General features: G+C 41.3%; 1 protein-coding gene across 2 annotated transcripts; it reads left to right on the top strand.

Moving 5' to 3' along the window:
* The first annotated feature begins 6,202 nt into the window (after nt 1–6,202).
* chrm3a (cholinergic receptor, muscarinic 3a) lies at nt 6,203–11,471 on the top strand. 2 transcript variants are annotated; one of them, XM_030786384.1, is made up of 2 exons: nt 6,203–6,257; nt 9,817–11,471. In XM_030786384.1, the coding sequence occupies exons 1-2, from the start codon at nt 6,203–6,205 to the stop codon at nt 11,469–11,471; spliced, it is 1,710 nt and encodes a 569-aa protein (XP_030642244.1). The 2 variants fall into 2 exon arrangements, with proteins under 2 accessions (XP_030642244.1, XP_030642243.1); XM_030786383.1 differs by lacking the exon at nt 6,203–6,257 and having other exon boundaries at nt 9,624–11,471.
* The last annotated feature ends 1,774 nt before the right edge of the window (nt 11,472–13,245 follow it).

A 13,245-nucleotide genomic window follows, 5' to 3' on the forward strand; every position in this document is an offset into this window, starting at 1 on the left:
AATGCTTGCATGATGTCTTGATCAGCATGAGAAGAAGAAACTCTTTTTGATTAAAAAAAGACTTCCTACATCAAAAAATTTAAAAAATAATAATAATATGGTCATAATACATCCAAAGACATTTAATTTAAATAATTTTGGTTATAAAAAGTCTAAAAAAGAAAGTGTAATTTACACATTATTTAGTGCGAACTTGGCTTTAATTTGAGGTAACTCCAAGGTGGTCCAGACCTTATTGGTCAGGGTAATCCCCCAGTACACTTGCATGTGTACCACAGACACTCTGAGAGTTTGGAGAAGGCCTCCTTAAGGGTTTGAAATGTCTGAGACAACTTATTCAAAACATCAGAAGTAGAAATTTTCACTGCTGACAGAAAAGAAAGTGTTTGCCAAACTAGTCCACCGGTTGTCATCTCTCTCTCTCTCTCTCTCTCTCTCTCTCTCTCTCTGTCTCTCTCTCTCTTTCTCACTCGAGGTATTTCTACTGAATTGTCCTTGACCTGCACAGTAACATAAACTGGTGATTGCTCTTCACATCCTGGTGTTCAATTTATTAATAGTTATGAGTAATGATAAAGCCTCTTCATATGCTCGATTAATTTGCTGCTTGTCAATGTACCTTATTAAATTTGTGTCTAAAATGTTTCAGTATACCCAATATACATTCTGTAAAGAGCTTCACAATGGAGACAGCCCAACTTCTGTGCAGGAAAAACAAGTCACAGTTTACTTCATGTACAGTACACTGTGCTATTGTTGTTACATTTGGCTTTTGAGCAGCTGTCATGAGCACGTCTCTGTTCTTTGTTGGCTTGAATTTGTTGCTTTTCTGGTGGCGTTTCAGGACAGTGAACAGGTCTTCATGTTAATCCTCTGGATAGCACTGATCCGTAACTCCGCTAAGAGCTGTCCTCATTCTCCTGTCTTTTAAAGGATGGACTCAGTAGGGGGCAGGTGACACGTACCACAACAATTAATCCGTCAAATTAATATGGCCACTATTCTTAATCCCACTGACCGCTCGCTGGCTTGCTTTTCTATTTTTCCAACCCACACTGATCCGTTACATAATCTAGACTGTAAACTTTAGAAAGGAGGAATTATTCATAATGTCAACATGGAGGTCTTTGGTGTAATTTTACCCTATATGGAAGAGACTTTCCTAGTTACATTTTGAAAGGTAATTTCTAAGAAGGTGTAGTTTGTCTAAGTATGGGTTATTGTATTCCTACATTTGTGAAATAATATGTGTTGCCAGTGTTTCACCATAGCAGGATAGAGTTAACAAAGACCTTGTCATTGAGTCATAGCAGGAGCAAAATGCTCTCTGTTGATTTGTTTGTCGCTATGGCCAATCTGTCTCTGCCTCTCTGCCTTGTCATTCATGCTCCATTAGCCAGCTAGCAAGACACGATACAGACAGCCACAGATGATAGTTGTGTGACTGGATCCCCAAGCCATCAGACATCTCTAGATAAATATAAAAGTGTCTGTCCCTACTCAGAGGTCTCATTGCCCCTCCCCTGAGTGGAAAACTGCAGAAAATCCATTTGGAATCACATTAAACAGAATATTTTCAAATATTATCCCACTGAAAAGAGCTTAAATATTTACGTCTGCCCTAAGCATTGTGTTTCTAAGTGTACTGTATGTGTCATGCCAGATACCCAATTTATTCACTTTCATTTGTTTGCTGTAATCTACTTCAAAGCTCTTCTCACTCTGGCGTTGTATTTTATCAAAAGACTTTCTCAGTGTGACCTTATAGGGCCATTGTAATAAATACGTACTCTACTTACCGTAAGAGAGCAGACCTAAATAGCATTAAAACATAGTCCTGTATTACAACCCAATTACATTGTGATTTTATGACCACACAACTTGCTGCCAAAATTGATATCTATACAGTTCTTCTGCATTTGAACATTGAGTGTGCATCCTCTTTCTATAACAAGATTTTTGTTTCAATGTCCATTTCTCCATTTCAAGGACAGGTATATATTTTGCTGTTTATTTCCACACGGTCAAGCACAGTCATATCAATTTCAGAACAATATTCTCTTCAGAGATGACTACCAGGTTATAAAGCTGTGAAAAAGAAGATGTGATTGACTTCATGATCTCTGAAATGTTAATGTGATATACACAGATGAGAAGCAGATGATTGAGAGCTTGAGAACTACTCAAGGCCGGGAACTCTATGCTTGTGAAGACTCAAATGGTATTTCTTTGTGTGCATTTCCCTGCCATTTTAAGACACTCATTTTACTAGTTGCTGTTGGAAAATCCTTTGTGAAGTAAAACAGTCAGAGACAGATGATTATACAACAGTTAGTTCTGGTCAAGTAATTTGATTGGACAAGAGCATTCCAAAGAGTCCCAACTATTATACTATTATGTATCACTTCACTTTACAGATCTTCCGATGTTCACATATGCTAAAAAGTAGCTCGCTAGCCTGTAGTGGTCTATCATTAAAAGTGGCTAGCTTTCCTACTGTATAGCTAGCCTTTATGTGTATGATAAAAAGTAGCTGGCACACCTGCTGTCGGGTATGAAAGAAAGTAGCTAGCTAGCCTTTTCGTGTATGTTAAAAAAGCAGGTAGCTAGCTAGCTAACTAACCTGCAGTCAAGAAACTGTTTATGTGTTGCTTGACCACATGTGTAAGGGTGTTTTCGCACTTGGTCCCTTTCAGCCCTCAAAACAAACTTGAGAGTGATTAGTCAGCATTTTCTGTGCACATGTGAACATCCCAAACGAACTCAGACCCCTCTGAAACGAAGGCTTCAAGTCCACGTTGCAGTTCTCTTAACCTGTGTATTGTGAACACAAAGCACTCCAGGTTTGCTTCACCTTTTGCTATTGTATTTTAGCCCTCCTGGTTTGATGTAGACAGATCACATGACGGAACCATGGCTGCTGGTAACTATGGAGGCCATGAATTTACATTTAATTCAGATTCCATTTTCTTGTGATGACATGTTATTTTCCTTTGTTTTCTTGTGATAATGACTCAATTAACTCGTTGTCATTACAACTGTTACCACCAAATCACAGCTGTTCTGATATACAGTATAACAGCACGACCTCGAGTGTGATATCGCTTAAATATCACCTATATCATTTATGCTCTCATTTTCTCAAGATGGATATGTTTTTATTTAATTAACGCTTTTAGGCCAACTTACAATTTAACATGGAGCAACAGTGGTGTTTAAATGGATCACTCAAAGCACACTGTTAGAGAGCCAGCAAGCCAAAGCCACAACCCTTTGGTTACTGGGCTGTTTCCCATCCCACTCTTTTGAAAACCTTTATTTAATCACAGCAAGGCCATTAAACTGTCTTTTTCTTTTTTGAGGCCACTGTGATTGGCTGGGGGAATGTGGGGGTGGCATGTTTTTAGCACCCCCTGGAGCCCCAAGTACTTTGCTTAAGGATCCAATAGCAGTGGTCAGAGGAAGGGTGGAGCCATTACATCCTGCAGTCCTTAGGTTCTTGTGGTATTTAGTCAGCATCCCTGGTGCTCCACCTGGGATTCAAACCAATAGCCTGCTGTTGGTAGATAACTGATAATGTCAACAGTGGCTTGAAGTACACATGCACACATAGTCTCTCACTCACTTTTTTTTTTTTTGCTTTTCCACCTTCACACCAATGGATTGCTGAAATGAATACTGCTCATGGGGGTGTGAATTCATTTGCAGTTGAGTGTCTTCTCCCTGAACCTCCTCTCACATTTACAGAAAAGAAATTCCTTTCACACGGCAGTGTTTACTTTGGAGCTGGTGTGTGTTTCTTCTCCTGGACATGTCCATGCGAAGGACCGATGTGTGGGATGCCATGTAAGGTCTGATTAGGGGTAGTTAATACAAAGAGATCTATGGAGTAGATGTACGAAATATGTCTGTGTGTATATGAATGTTGAAATAAAGAGAGATACTAGTAATACAATGCCATATACATATTTTGTGCCAAAATTCTGCATGTGCTCAAACAATCTCTGTATGGAAAGACACTGGGTTTTTTTTTTTGTCTCACCTCTCTCTCTGTCTCTCACATACATACGTATACACACATACACACAAACACACACACACTCACACACACACACACAAACACAAAGACACAAAGAGAGATTGCCAAGATGTTGTTACAGTTCCTTCATTTCCTTTTTGTGTGTGGCCACAGACAATCAGAACATTCAGTATCCAGTTAGTTACATAATTAACATACTCCCTCAAGAGCTACTCCCAATAACAGACGTCGAGAGTGGTGTATTTGATATGGACTTAACCTTCAAGTTGGCGTTCTCACAAATAGAATTAGATTCAAGAAGCAGTAACTTCACCCCTTTGGCCGCGGTGTAAATGTCCGCATTCTGGTTAAAACAGGAAGCAATCTCTGTTCGCTTTTGATGGGAAAACCTCTCATTTGTTGTGCTTTCTTCAAAGGTATAAAACAAGCTCTGTTGTACCAGCGGGAAAAAAATACAATGCATTATCTCAACACATTGAAAATGCACATTTAAATAGCATACAACTTCTCATTGAATATCTGAGAGATTTGTAATATGCTAAGAGGCCGCAATGAATGGACTGCATAAATCCTGCCCACTTTACTTTGACAGGAGATGACACTGGTCAACAGGAAGAGACAAATCCCAGGATCCCCACGAGAGCCAAAGAGTATTTTGCATATAATAGCTTCTGCCTAATCTACGCCACAAAACCCTTATGCATTTATACATGTTTTACACTGCATATTTGACAAGCACTCACACAGATACATACAAGAGCCCATGTTTCTGGTGCACAAACTTACACCTGTGACACATTCTCTCAAGCACACACATACACAGACACCCACCCACCCACATGCATTCTACATTTAGATTTACAATATAATGTACAGCAGCACAACACAGACTCACACTGTAAATTTATCTGTTATTGTTTCTCGAAACAAGCTACCAAGCAATTCACCGTATATGACTTGTACCCCTGTGTTCGGGTTCACTGCTTAAGCCCCCGTCCTTGTCTTGGAGGCACCCTAGGCATTGTATTTAACGTTTTCTTAGTACCCTCTAACTCATCTCACTCAGAAGGTCTAGGTCTGAACAATCTTGTTTATAACTGCCGCTGCCAATGTAAGCATTCCTATGGGACGTGCTCCTAGAAGGAGACTCATATACTCAACAACAGACAAAGGTGACCCAGTATAAAGACTGCACTTAACTGCGAGGACTGGAATAGGAGTTGGAGAGGTTAAGCTAAGTCATTAAACTCCACAATCTTCTAGGATTAAAGCATTGAGTCTAAGACCAAAGCATTTTGTGGATAGTTAGAGGTGGATTTGCTGCTCTTTTCAATAAGTTCAATAAGGGGGTGGGGGGGGCTTTGATCCAGGAATATAACAGTTACCGATACAACCTGATGAGAAAGTTATTGGATCCTAGATTGGGACAAATGAAAAATCCCAAAGTATTCACTTTTAGAATCTAATCATACCACTATCCATGGAATTTTGAGTGTTACCATAAAATTGGTTTGTTTAACATTAAATCAGGTGATGATAACTTCATAAAAGATGTTCTCGATGGTACAGAGGTGAGGTCAACATCTTGTGTACTCAACTGTCTTGGACTGGCTCCAAAACCCAAAAGCAGGCATATTTAATGCTAGCCAATAGAACGGTGAAGAGAACTACCAGTGCCTGAGGGATATGGATATTGCCTCACTCTGTGATAGATTAGCTGCCCTGGCCAGCATTAAAGTATTACTTACACCAGTTGAGGTCGATAAAGAAACACAATCAGTGAGTCAACAGACATGGGAGCAAATTTTTTTCTCTCCATTTAATCTGACTTCCTTTACATTTCACTCTCAAATGAATTGCCTAGTTGGCATATTCATTCCACCATTGTGTTTTTGTACTATCAGTTTGTTGCTATGGTTTCCCAGTGCTGCGGTTTGGTTCAGAGCACCTGTCCAATGATGTGGGGGTCTCCCTGTGTTTTTGTACAATAAATCAATGTCTCACAACAATGTTCAATCCTTTGTCCTGAAGAAGAATCATGCTTATCAGTTAATGAATTGCTCCAGCTGTTCACATTAAGGATTAAAACCAACTTTTTCAGATCAGGATCATAGAGATAAGGTCAGTGCCCCTTTACTATGGGCCAGTGTTTGACTTAACCCTATGGTGTCCATTTCCTGTTCACCCTTCCGCCTCTCATGTGTCAGTGGGTTGACTGGTTTACACCCTTCCACCTCTCATGTGTCAGTGGGTTAACTGGTTTACATTCTTCTGCGTCTTATGTGTCAGTTGGTTTACTGGTTTACATAACTTTGCATCTCATGTGTCAGTGGGTTAACTGGTTTACAGCCTTCTGCCTCTCATGTGACAGTGGGTTAACTAGTTTACAGCCTTCTGTCTCTTATGTCACAGTGGGTTATGGATTAACAGCCTTTTGCCTCTTATGTGCCAGTGGGTTTACTGGTTTACAGCCTTCTGCCTCTCATGTCACAGTGGGTTTACTGGTTTGAAGCCTTCTGCCTCTCATGTGTCAGTGGGTTTACTTGTTTTACAACTTTCTGCCTCTTATGTGTTGATGGATTAACGTGGCAGTGAGATAGGAGGGTAGCTCCAGACACATCTGTTGAATCTTAACCAGATCACACTGACCCTGTCTGTCTTGTTGCTATGAAAAATGGCCAAAAACCAGAGCCCAGACTGGTTCAGGACTCACACAGCAAGTATCGATTGCAGACAACCCCAAAACTGCAGGAGCAGGAGGCAATAATAAAAACAGTTTCAGTAGAAGGAGCTATGGGAGAGAGAGAGAGAGAGAGAGAGAAAGAGAGAAAGAGAGCAAGAGAGAAGAGAAAGAGAGAGAGGGGGGGAGAGAGAGAGTTGAATAGGAAGGAGGTCAATAGAGAATGGGACGACAAAGTCCAAAGCCCTAACCTTACTACCACTAGACTGTTATTCCCCTCTCTCTCTCTCTCTCTCTCTCTCTCTCTCTCTCTCTCTCTCTCTCTCTCTCTCTCTTTCTGTCTCTATCTCTCTCTCTCTCTGTTTGAAGACTGTGGTCACAGATGGATTCTTCCCTTGAAGCCAATTATCCCTGGGTAGCTAGCTTCAGTTGCTGGTTTGTTTATTTTGTTTCTAAGCCTTTTTTGCCTCTTCTCAATAAAATAACTGAAGAAAAGCTAACCCTTGTTTTTAGTCTCTTATCTCCTTAGAAACATATTTTCACTTTTTGAACTCTTATTACCTTCAAGCATTTCATCTCAGTTAGGCAAGTATGCTCCTATTTGCTCTTGTCATCTGAAATGCAAATTATTTGAAATTATAGTAACATGACTGAGTTGCATGGCTCGACTAACAAACACCTAATGCTTTTTATTGCAAAAATGAAGCGGAACAGTCAGGGCAAATTTTGGCACCCTGCAACATAATTTTGGGGCTGTGACAAACACTTTTGAGTGCTTCTATATTTTGCTTTCAAGTGGACTACGTATATTTTATATGAGTGGTTCTGATCAAAAGGTCTATCACTGTATATGAGTGCTTATATGTGTGCATGCAGATATGTACATGCAGGTAAGCACCAGATGTTCTGTTGGTTTCAAAGGTATGACATCAAAGGCTCCATGCTGTGTTTACTTGTGTGTGTGTGAGGTTGTGTGTATTCGCTCCAGTGCAGGTGGACTCCTGTCCCCTTTCTCTCCCCATCCCTCTTCATAGTTAGGACCAAAACACTACTGGTTACTGTGACAACGATTCACTGAACCTAATTGGACAGCAACCCGGATTATTGAAATGAACTTGATTCAATTTCGAATCCCAGCAGAGTTTAGAAAAATTGTTTCTCTCCTTAAGCATCAGAATCAGTTGGACATTGTTTGATCTCGCTTGTATTTTTTTTTTTAAACCATTTTAGATCTTGTTAAATAGGATTCACACATGAAAGCTAGTTTCCGAAATCTGTTTTAGACAAAAGGGTCTGATTACACTGATATCTCCCAGAGTCTTTATCTGTAGTGCTTATTTTCCCTCGCACTATAATACGACGTCTGTGATCTGCCTAATCACATAGCCTTTTCATATCCTGTCCGGTATCAAACTGACAAGCTGCCTCTTGTCTCTGAGCTGTCATCTGAAGCCAGCCACACAGTTGTTTCCTCTTCACTTAGACCATAAGACAAGCAGACCAGTGAACCAAGGTACATCTGAGGTCATTTAGCACAGGTCAGACCAATACTTGGTACCACGTGTGTGTATGTGTGTGTATGTGACAGAGAGAGTTCAGGAGGGGCCAGAGAGAGAGAGAGAGAGAGAGAGAGAGGGAGGGAGTGATAATTGCACTGTCTTACGTCTCTCTTTTTCCAGTATTGTTTCCTCTCCTCTCCTGTCCTCTCCTTTCTCCTATCCTCTCTTCTTCTCTCCTCTTGAGTGTCCTCACATATGTATATGTAAGTATAAGTGAAAAAGTAGGGGACTTAGCACAGCTGGTCCTTTTCTAGTGTGTTTATGAGCATCTTTGAGAACACTTCAAATACTGTGACAGCCAACTTTGTTTTGGCTGTATTTAGAAGTTTGTGATTCATTGTATGAACTTTAGAGACTATATTTAAATAAGTACAATTTCCCACGCATTACAGATTCCATTTTCTTATGTGCATGCAACATCAGACTCCACTATTTTGTACTTGTGTGTAGCCACAGAAGAGCTAAGGAGACTTGTTGTGTCTCTGCGTATATTTGTATATTTGTATATTTGTGTTCTTGTGTGTATTCATATGTCTGTTGCTCTACTTTCTGGAGAGGGGGAGTGGAGTATCATTTGAAAAGACAAGGCTAACAGCTGTCCTTGGACAAAGGCCAGTTACATTCTATTCTCTGCTTCTATCAATGAGATTAACTCTCTCTCTCTCTCTCTCTCTCTCTCTCTCTCTCTCTCTCTGTGTGTGTGTGTGTGTGTGTGTGTGTGTGTGTGTGTGTCTGTGTGTCTGTGTGTATGTGTGTGCACGCACAAGTGAGTGTTTTCGTCCTACCAAATTGTGATGAAGGTACAATGCAATAATAGACACAGTAATACAAATAAATAGAGGACTGCCTGCCTATCTTCAGACATGATGATCAACACAAAAACAATTTCTGATCTCTTGTTTGAGTAGGCATTGATACTTTGTAATTGTAAAAATTATTTTACTACTGTGTCCCACTATAGAGCTGAAGTATCCAATTTTCCACCTGCCAGCACAATGCAATGTGTTTTGTAAGACATGTGAAAGTTTATGCTCTGACATGTTTCTCATTGGTTGGAGGGCATGCTATGTTTAAGTGCTAGCACATTATTAATGGAATGTATTTTTCTGTGAGGGTGGCCATGATCAGTGTGGCAGTACTGAAGGACTGTTAATTGCTTCCAAAATAAGTTTGCAAAAAACATCCATCACAGTGAAATCAGGGAAGTGCTAGGTCTGAAAATGAAAACCCAGATACGAGATACAGCAGTGCCATCTACAGGTTACATGAACAAACAAGAGTAATTTCATGTGTATAAATAATTGATTTTTCCATCTTTTTTTACAGAATATGCCTGAACATTATAATGGATTCCAACAGTACAGACCCTGGCCTCTACGTACCCACTACAACACAGGGACCAAGCTTTTATCCAGGTTCTACTCTGTGGACAGACCCTCAGAGTATGGATGACAATGCTTCCTCCCAGCTGCACATGCTTGTGAACTTAACAGTTGCACATGGGGCTAACAGAAGCCAGGGAGAAAGCAAAGGTCAAGAATTTGACCCCCTGGGAGGTCATACTCTGTGGCAGGTCATTCTCATTGCTCTGTTTACCGGAATGTTGTCTCTTGTGACCATTATCGGTAATATTTTGGTCATGGTCTCTTTCAAGGTTAACCGCCAGCTCAAGACAGTCAACAACTACTTCTTGTTGAGTCTTGCTTTCGCTGACCTTATTATTGGAGTCATCTCCATGAACCTGTACACAGCCTATATTGTCATGGGACAGTGGGCCATGGGTAACTTTGCCTGTGACCTGTGGTTGGCCATAGATTACGTTGCTAGCAATGCATCTGTAATGAACCTGCTTGTGATCAGCTTCGATCGATACTTCTCCATCACGCGGCCTTTGACATACCGCGCCAAACGGACCACAAGGCGTGCTGGGCTAATGATCGGATTGGCCTGGTTTGTGTCATTGATCCTTTGGGCGCCAGCCATCTTGTTTTGGCAGTATTTTGTGGGAGAGAGGACAGTTCCACCAGATAAATGCTACATCCAATTCCTTACAGAACCAATTATTACATTCTGCACAGCCATGGCGGCTTTCTACCTCCCTGTGACCATTATGAGCGTGCTCTACTGGCGCATTTATAAGGAGACGGAGAACCGCTCCAAGGAACTTGCGGGGCTGCAAGGCTCTGGCGGGCGACTCGGAGGCGACAGGCCACGTTTCCACCTTCACAGTACTGGGGGGAGTTCCAGGAGCTGCAGCAGCTTCGAGCTGGCCAGGCCTGTGAGGAGACAGAGCTCCAAGATGGGGCTGTCGGGTCGCTTCCATTGCTGGAGAGGGAGACCCAGTGGTGCAGGAGGACCTTGTGGCCGAGGTGAGCCAGACCAGAGCAGCAGCGACAGCTGGAATAACAACGATGTCGGTACCTCGGCTGATCACTCTGGCTCCTCTGACGACGAGGAAGTTGTGATGCCCACCACACGCGCCATCTTCTCTATTGTTCTTAACTTGCCTGGGATGAGGGCAGCAGTTAATTCCCAGGTTACGTCTTGCGAAGACCTGGATGTGGCCTCAGAAGAGGATCCATTGCGTGCTGATGAGGAAGACAGCGGGAGAGACAGCATTTCACCTCCCATAACCAATGGCAGTAAAAGAGAGGGCAACAGTTACCACCAGCGTTACTCTACAAAGATCGCCAAGGTACAATCCATGCCTTCTATTGAAGCTTCAGCTGCGGGCACAGATCCCACTGCTGGCACCATGACTGCCACTAAATCTCCCTCAGCGCCCCTTTCCTTCAAAGAGGCGGCACTGGCCAAGCGCTTTGCTGCCCGGGCAAGGACACAAATCACCAAACGCAAGCGCATGTCACTGGTGAAGGAGAAGAAAGCAGCTCAGACACTTAGTGCCATCTTGTTTGCATTTATCATCACATGGACACCTTACAACATAATGGTGCTGGTCAACACTTTCTGCAAAGACTGTATCCCAGAGTCCCTGTGGGCTCTAGGGTACTGGCTGTGCTATGTAAACAGCACGGTCAATCCCATGTGCTATGCACTCTGCAATAAAACTTTCCGCAATACCTTCAAGATGATACTTCTGTGCCAGTGGGACAAGACCACCAGAATGAAACAGAGCTTTCAGGAGAGACATTCAGTTAGGTTCCACCAAAGGATCCCCAGAGACTCCACATAGTATGGATTACTTGTATGGATATGGCTATTTGGAAGCTGTCTTTTAGCTTGTGGCAGAGCTTGTGCCTGAGGGAACTTTTATTGTTGGTGCATCTTTTTGTGGGTGCAGAGTCACACAGATGCCCAAAAGCTGCAGTCAAGAATCTTATGTTGTCACATTCTATGGTCTCAGACATGCAGGAGTACCCTACCTTAACCCAGAGCAGCTGAAGTGAACACGAGACCTTTCATTCAGACCTTTACAATGAACGCTCAATGGCAGATTAACAAATGAGAAAAATGAGCAAAACTTTTAAGTGTTCTCCTTGCTGTGGATTAGTTCTAAAAATACCAGCAACTCAGTGGAACTGTCATTTTTCATGTGGATGGATGAAATATAATCTGAAATGAAGACATGTGCAATTTCTCTCTTAAAAGTTAGCAGTGGGAATACCAGAACATTTTGAATGTATTGGCTGTGGTTTTCAGTTCTTATTGTAAAGTTCTTGGGGCTATTTCTGAGAAACTTTGAATTAGAACTATAAAAATATGAAAATTTTGAGAGGGTATACTTAGAAATTGAAATTGAAAACAAGAAAATGTTGTATACATGAACCTCATTTGTGTTTTAAAGTATGGTAAATATGAGCATATGTACATGAAATGTGCTTGGTCTCTGTGAATGGGTTTTGTGCAGAGGGGCTTAAATGTTAATGGTGGTTTCATACAGCATAAATATCCCACTGTACAACAAATGTGAGCCGCATTTGAACAGTTCATGTTAGGGTGGTTTTTTTGGGTTTTTTTTTTTTAAACTCTGTCCATTTACAGCACTCCAGAAAAGCTGCTCCTGTTATTATGTGTGATTCTGTTGTTTACATGGTCTAAGAAAAGTACAAGAAATATTACAGTAGCTGTTTTCCAAAGTTTTATGTGGCTGTTGATAATAATTTTTGTGTACTGTTTTAATACCTTGTGCTTGGTCAGTTGGATAGATATGTTCATGTATTGTATGGTCCCTCAAGGGTTTTTTTTTATGATCTATGAGATTACGGAGACTAATTATTTTGGGGTAAGAGTAATCAGTTCCATTGTAGTAGTGCTAATGCCTCTATTTGATCATGTCTGCTTTCCTGTGGAACTGTTTGCTCATCAGTTGCTTAAAAGGGCCAAAATATCTATTACAGGTCTTAGTCAGTGCTGAAATACTATACCTTGTCTCCTGAACAGGTTTAGACCCAACTAAGTGAAACAGACCTGATCTCAAGCCACAGTTTTTGAGCAGGAATTCATCATACTGAAAGTCAATGTTTCTTCCTTCCCTTTAAATGTCATTTTTAAACAGGAGAATCAGAATCTGTAGCACTCAGACATTTGCATATTCGTCATATTAGAGAAAATCTGGTTTTGTTCTCTGACCAACCCACTCTGTGGTCACGTCAGCTTGTGTTGTCAGAAGAACAACAGTGACCTCTGTTGACCATATTTTTTCCTACATCGAGTCACTGAAGTGATATTGAACCAAATCAGTTTAATAATTTACTGAATGACAGTTCTGCGATGGACTGGCGACCTGTCCAGGGTGTTCCCCGCCTTTCGGCCAATGAATGCTGGGATAGGCTCCAGCAACCCCCACGGCCCTAATTAGGATAAGCGGCTTAGATAATGAGTGAGTAAGAGAGAGTGAGTGAATGACTGTTCACTGAAAACACTGAGACAGAAACTTTTTCAGCCTTTCAGGGAAGAGATTTTATAGAGCCGTGTAGCTAGAAATAAATAGTAACAAGTCATAAGGT

The sequence above is a fragment of the Chanos chanos genome, chromosome 10 (genome assembly GCF_902362185.1).
Source record: "Chanos chanos chromosome 10, fChaCha1.1, whole genome shotgun sequence".
Classification (NCBI taxonomy): Eukaryota; Metazoa; Chordata; class Actinopteri; order Gonorynchiformes; family Chanidae; genus Chanos; species Chanos chanos.

Coding starts and splice junctions, on each gene's coding strand:
- chrm3a (XM_030786383.1), top strand. CDS start 9,624: ATGGATTCCAACAGTACAGACCCTGGCCTCTACGTACCCACTACAACA.